Source organism: Hordeum vulgare, chromosome 2H (assembly GCF_904849725.1).
Source record: "Hordeum vulgare subsp. vulgare chromosome 2H, MorexV3_pseudomolecules_assembly, whole genome shotgun sequence".
Lineage (NCBI taxonomy): Eukaryota > Viridiplantae > Streptophyta > Magnoliopsida > Poales > Poaceae > Hordeum > Hordeum vulgare.
The window spans coordinates 205,486,113-205,491,716 of record NC_058519.1 but is presented as its reverse complement, the minus strand read 5'-3'; the positions used below and the strand labels follow the sequence as shown (position 1 = coordinate 205,491,716).

The 5,604-nt window shown below is 46.3% G+C and overlaps 1 protein-coding gene across 3 annotated transcripts; it reads right to left on the bottom strand.

Annotated features, from left to right (window-relative positions):
• Positions 1–1,009: 1,009 nt before the first annotated feature.
• Positions 1,010–3,849, bottom strand: LOC123425862. Of its 3 annotated transcripts, none has more exons than XM_045109605.1 (2): positions 3,561–3,849; positions 1,010–1,847 (listed from the first exon to the last, which is right to left on the bottom strand). In XM_045109605.1, exon 2 carries the CDS (start codon positions 1,842–1,844, stop codon positions 1,353–1,355), a length of 492 nt encoding a protein of 163 aa, XP_044965540.1. In that variant the 5' UTR covers positions 1,845–1,847; positions 3,561–3,849; the 3' UTR covers positions 1,010–1,352. The 3 variants fall into 3 exon arrangements, with proteins under 3 accessions (XP_044965540.1, XP_044965541.1, XP_044965539.1); XM_045109606.1 differs by having other exon boundaries at positions 1,010–1,864; positions 3,557–3,818; XM_045109604.1 differs by having other exon boundaries at positions 3,557–3,816.
• Positions 3,850–5,604: the final 1,755 nt, after the last annotated feature.

Below are 5,604 nucleotides of genomic sequence, written 5' to 3'. Positions count from 1 at the left end.
CTTCAGATGTGTATCATTTTCAAAATTTCCATATGGGATCGTTTCAGAAACGCTATATGTTATTTTCGATCTTGTTTAAAATGGCTAGATAAACAGTTTACTTATGCTTCACTTCTTGTAAACTTGTCGTGTAATTAAACGAGAGTGAACCAAATGGTTCAAACACGAAGTTTCGTTAATATGCAACTCGTTGCATATTGAACCTCAAGTAATGTACAATACTTGTTTGTTGTGCATGTCATGCCTTGCATATTTAAGCGGACGAAACGAAAAGGTTGTGTAGTACCTGTTTGTTGTGTTTGAGGTGAATAGGTTGTGACAAAAAACGAAACGAAAAGATGGGAGACGAAGCGGAAAACCGGCAGCCAAAGGATGCAACGTTGGTATTCAATCCCCACTACAACAAAACGTTTTTAGCTCCCGTCCAACCTTTCACATACCAGTCATGCGTGTCAAAAATTTAGATAACGGCTTAGCTCATTACCGCAACGAGTGACACGTCGTGACGTGGCAAGGCTGACGATGAAAGAGGAACGTGCATGTATGTCTCTTTTGTTTTCATGCTCATACATGTGGAAAAACAACCTTCCTTATAAAGAGATCCAACTCCTACTAAGTGAACAATATGAGACTAAATTTTTGCCCCACCTCTTGCGTTGCATGAATGGACTGAGTGGGCTCCTAGAATTTATTAGGAATTATAAAAATGCTATTGGACTGGTCCATATATAGATCAAATTCCAGCAAAAAATATTTCTATAAGGCATTCTTCCTATTCTCTACATTTCATACAAAAACACCTAGACTCAATGGAAAAATCCTATCATGTGAATTAAATCTCATTTCCTACGACGTAACTTTCCTACCCTATGAAATGAAACCAAAGGAGGCCTAAAGCTGCTATTTAGGTAGTACTACTTGCAAGTTGTTCCACTGCGAGTTGCAGCAGTAATCTATCACGGTGGCAGAAACTGCATTGTTCACTTAAGAGCATCAACTCAATTTAAGATTCTAGGAAACTGATCTGCTATTCCAGAAGGGCAAGGTTTTCCGACAACACGCGCATCCTTACATTATATCATCCATTGACAATTTGACATCTAGCTTCTGATGGGAAATGCTTTTCGTAGACTAACTTTCCACACATCAGGACACATGAGCAGGAAAACTGAGCTAAACCGGATCGCGACACACAAGGGTGCAGGGCAGTCAGGTGGATGAAATGATTGGCTCACCAAAGATGGCATCGTGTTGCCCTCCAAAGGCTTGCACAAAGAAACCCAAGATGCCCTCCAGGAAAGGGCAGCGGCAGCAGCAGCAGCAGCTTTGATTTCAGTCATCTTCCGTTAGGGCTAGGCAAAGGTCTCTGAGAGCTTGGAGAAACCCAGCTTCCTGAGACGGCTGCTCATCGGATTACCGCACCTGACATCCACCACCTCGACGCCATGCACATTTCCTTTCTTCTTGGCCTTTTCCAAGTTGGGGCTCCTGTCAACCAGCACACCATCCGAGTGCAGCATCGGGGAGCTGGACTTGTTCCGGTGAGAGCTCCTCCTTGTCTTGCAGGCTTCTTCAGCACTCACACGGTCAGCTCTGCCATTACTACTGTTGTTGTTGCTGCTGGAAACACTGGACGAGCTCTTCCTTAGGATGATCTTCCGGGGGCTAGCGCCACATGGCAACGAAACCGGACTGCTTTGGCGTCTTAGGCGCGGGGTGGCAGCTCCTTGCGGCGTGACTTTGATGGCCTCCAGTTCTCTCGTCATGAGTGAGCCGATGGTGCCGGTTGTGCCCACTTTGATAGCGCCTCCCTCACCGTTGACAAGCTCGGCAGCGCACGGCATGATCTGTTTATGAGAAAAGACTGGTAACTGATTAGGCTTTGTCACAAATGAGAAGGTGATGAAGCAAGATTTATTGACGAGAGAGACAGGGGCAGTGTACTGCAAAGGTGAAAACCCAGGGAGAAAGTTGCACGACAACTCGGATGAAAATCATGGCGTGTTCGTCATCCAAGATGAGAGGCGTATAATACTAACAGACACTTGCTTCCATGATTGTTACTCGAGAAAACATGGACAAGAATAAGGCTGTCATGATCATACCACTAGGGGAGTAACATGCATGGCATGGCAGTCAAGCCCTTTCTGCTCTGCTCCGAGATGAGGACTTGGGGTATCCACACAACTAATCAGCCTAGTTATTATGTCTACCCAACAAATCTAATCAATTTCTCCTAATGCTACCCACACGACAAATTTAACAAAATCATTGCATGCAGAAATGGTACTTTGTTCCGATACAATTTGATGGGCAGTCACATCATGTACCAATATGTTTTCGCAATAAAAATACTGTAAATATGCTTAAGAACGACACCGCTTTCCCCAGAAAACCTGATTTTTTTTTCCGCACAACATTGAGTTGAATTACATGACGCGACGGAGCACCGACAGTCTGAAACTACTAGTGTATAACACATTACACTAGTACCAGAAGGCGGAAGCAAATGGACAACTAACCTGTAAAAAACTCTCAGTGTACAAGGATTAAAAAACTCTCAGCATGCTTTTAAAAGCTTTGTTCATGTAATCTACGCCTCTGATTGAGGGCCTTTCAGGACAATTTGACCAGCATCTGAGGTATAAAGGTGCACTAGACACAAAACATTTTTATCCCCTTTTCTCATAAGCTTTCTGCTCCATCTTTCCTGCCTTAATTCCCTCAGTGCATCTACTGATAACTACCTTTAGACCATATACTGTATATCATGTAGGCCAAAAATGTTCTAGCTTACAAAATAATAATAAGTAGGCCACATTGGTATGTTATCCCCTTCTAGAGAAGTAGTACCCCTAATAATAAGTACAATGATTTTTGGCACCAACAGCAGCAAGAAGAAACAAATGGCATCAAGCATCACTTGATGGGATGCCAACTGGGCAAAGCAAAGAACCTACTACTTCCTTCCTCCTGCCGCATTCTTTTTTTCTGCATATCTATCCCTATTCTTGGATTCCTTGGGCTACTACTACTGGTCTAGTGACTGATTAATCTAATGCGGCACCAAATCATGTGGCAGCGCCGGCCAAACTCATTAATCTAAGGAACACTGAAACGGAAGAACACAAGAACTGGAACAGAAAATTTCCTTGAGAAGGAGCACCAGACGAGCGGCTCTGGACAGGAGCTCTCCATAACACAGTCTTGCTACTCCAGTTAAGGAGAAAATGAAAAACTAATGGACTAGTCTACACACAAGTGACAATTCGGGAGAAGAACAAACATTTGGAGCCATAGACAATTAGCAATCCGGGACAGATTCGAGAGAAATGGCACCCAGCCAAACCATTGCATTCCTCCTTGTGCCTTTTCTCAAAAATAATCGCAAGAAGAAATGGTGAGAGGGGAAATAGCAGTGGCAGGACCTCTGGATTGGATCCCCAAAGGAGCTCCCACCAACAATTTCGCGTAAAATCTTTCTTTCACCCCCCAACAGCACGGCCGTTGGAGATACCACGCAAAGCAACGAGATAAAAAGGATGCTGCGGCTTACCTACCGGCCTTGTGAATCTTGAAGCGCTTGAAGATCTTTGCGCAGCAGGAGGAGAGAGGGGTAGAAGAAGTGGGGAAGAAAAGGGGGGCAGCTTCTGGCCAGAATTGAATTGAAGAACACAGGGGAAGGGTGAGGAGAGGAGATATCGACAATGGGGTCACACCAAACGCTCTGTGTTTTGAAGACCGCGACCTATATCATTATCACCTCACCTCCATTTATTGCCTCCCTCCTTCCCTCTCCTCTCCTCTCCTCTCTCGTTTTGTCATGTGCCCGTGTACAACGCTTGTCTTATCGGCCAAAGACGAGTGGTGTGTATTTATGGGTTATTCGTATTTACTCATTTTTTTACGACCTTGCCTATTATTTTGTTGATAGAAGAAGTTGAAAAAAAGTACTCCCTCCGTTCAGAAATACTTGTCCTAAAAATGGATATAATGGATGTATCTATAACAAAAATAAGTCTAAATACATTCATCTTTAGGACAAGTATTTTAGGACGGAGGTGATATATGAGATGATACAATGCATGACACGGATGCAAAATATGTGAAAATGACGTTCAAAGAACTTTTTTTTTCTCGAAACAGGCTTTCGCCCCGCTTTATATATAAAGCAAATAAACCAGTATCCAGACATCACATCCCAACAAAGTGACAGAAAAGAGGACCCGCTGGGGCAGCAGCACAATCCAGCCTAAGAAAAGAGAAGAAACAAAAAATGCCATCAAAGGGACCAGCTAAGCAGCATGCGAGGTAGAGGAGAGCCGTCGGACGCCCACCATCAACGCGTCCAGGTAGCACTGAAGCCGGTCACGGTCTCGGGTCCTAACGAGCGGATGCGAGTGCTACAAGAAGGCAATGAATTTGAAGTACGAGTCAGATGCACGCCGCTGAAACACCTTCTCAATCACCATTTTATTGCGAGTAGTCCAAAGAGTCCACATCATAGCTGCGAAGACCAGCCAAAACAGTCGGCGTTTACGGTCGACCTGGGTGGCCCGCACGTGCAGAAAATATGCAAGGTCATAGGCCTCCCACTCCGGCCCCAGAGCCTCGCGTACAAAGCACCAAAGGGCCTGTGCCGCGACGCAGGAGAGCAGAATGTGAGATCCAGTCTCCGGGACATGGCACAAGGGACAGATGTTGTTACCCGGACCATGGCGTTTCAGCACCTCGGTCCCTGAAGGTAAACGGTCTCGGAGAAGCTGCCAAACAAAAATCTTAATCTTCAGGGGCAACGGTGCCTTCCAGAGTGGGGATAACCACGGGAGGACCGGCATCCTGCACAACGCCAGGTAGACCGAACTAACGGAGAATTCTTTCGAGGGAGAAAGACTCCAAGAAACACTATCGCTGGCCGACGAGACCGGGAGGGGAACCACTGACAATAGTAATTCCCAGTCCTGGACCTCAGCTGAACTGAGGGGACGGCGGAACACAACATGCCATCCGTCCTCCAAAGCAGACGCAGAGACAATGACAGCAGGGTCATTGCAAATAGCAAAGAGCCTCGGAAAACGAAAGCGTAAAGGCTCCCCATCCAACCAGGAATCTAACCAAAACTGGGTCCTAGACCCATTGCCCACCAAGACCCGCAGACCCAACTTAATATCGTGCTTGATGCCCTGGATAGATTTCCAGAACTGCGATCCATTCGCGAGCGAGCAGGCCAAGAGGGGTCTGCCTCGAAGGTACTTGGCCTCAATCAGTTGAAGCCACAAACCCCCGTCTCCCTGCAGGATCCGCCACACCTAATGGAGCATCAGGGCCACGTTCATGCGGCGGGACGCAGGAATGCCCAAGCACTCTCGGTCTTTTGGCAGGGAGATGTCGGCCCATTTCACCATGTGATACTTGGGTCTACCATTCCCTGCCTGCCAGAAGAATCTAACCAGCTCCTTGTCAAAGGCGTTGTGCACGCCTTCGGGCAAGATATACATCCCCATCATATACATGGGGAGGCTCGCAAGGTTAGAGCTAATGAGAATGGATTTGATTCCTTTAGACGTGAACCTGCCGCACTGTGACAGCCCGAGACCGACGTTC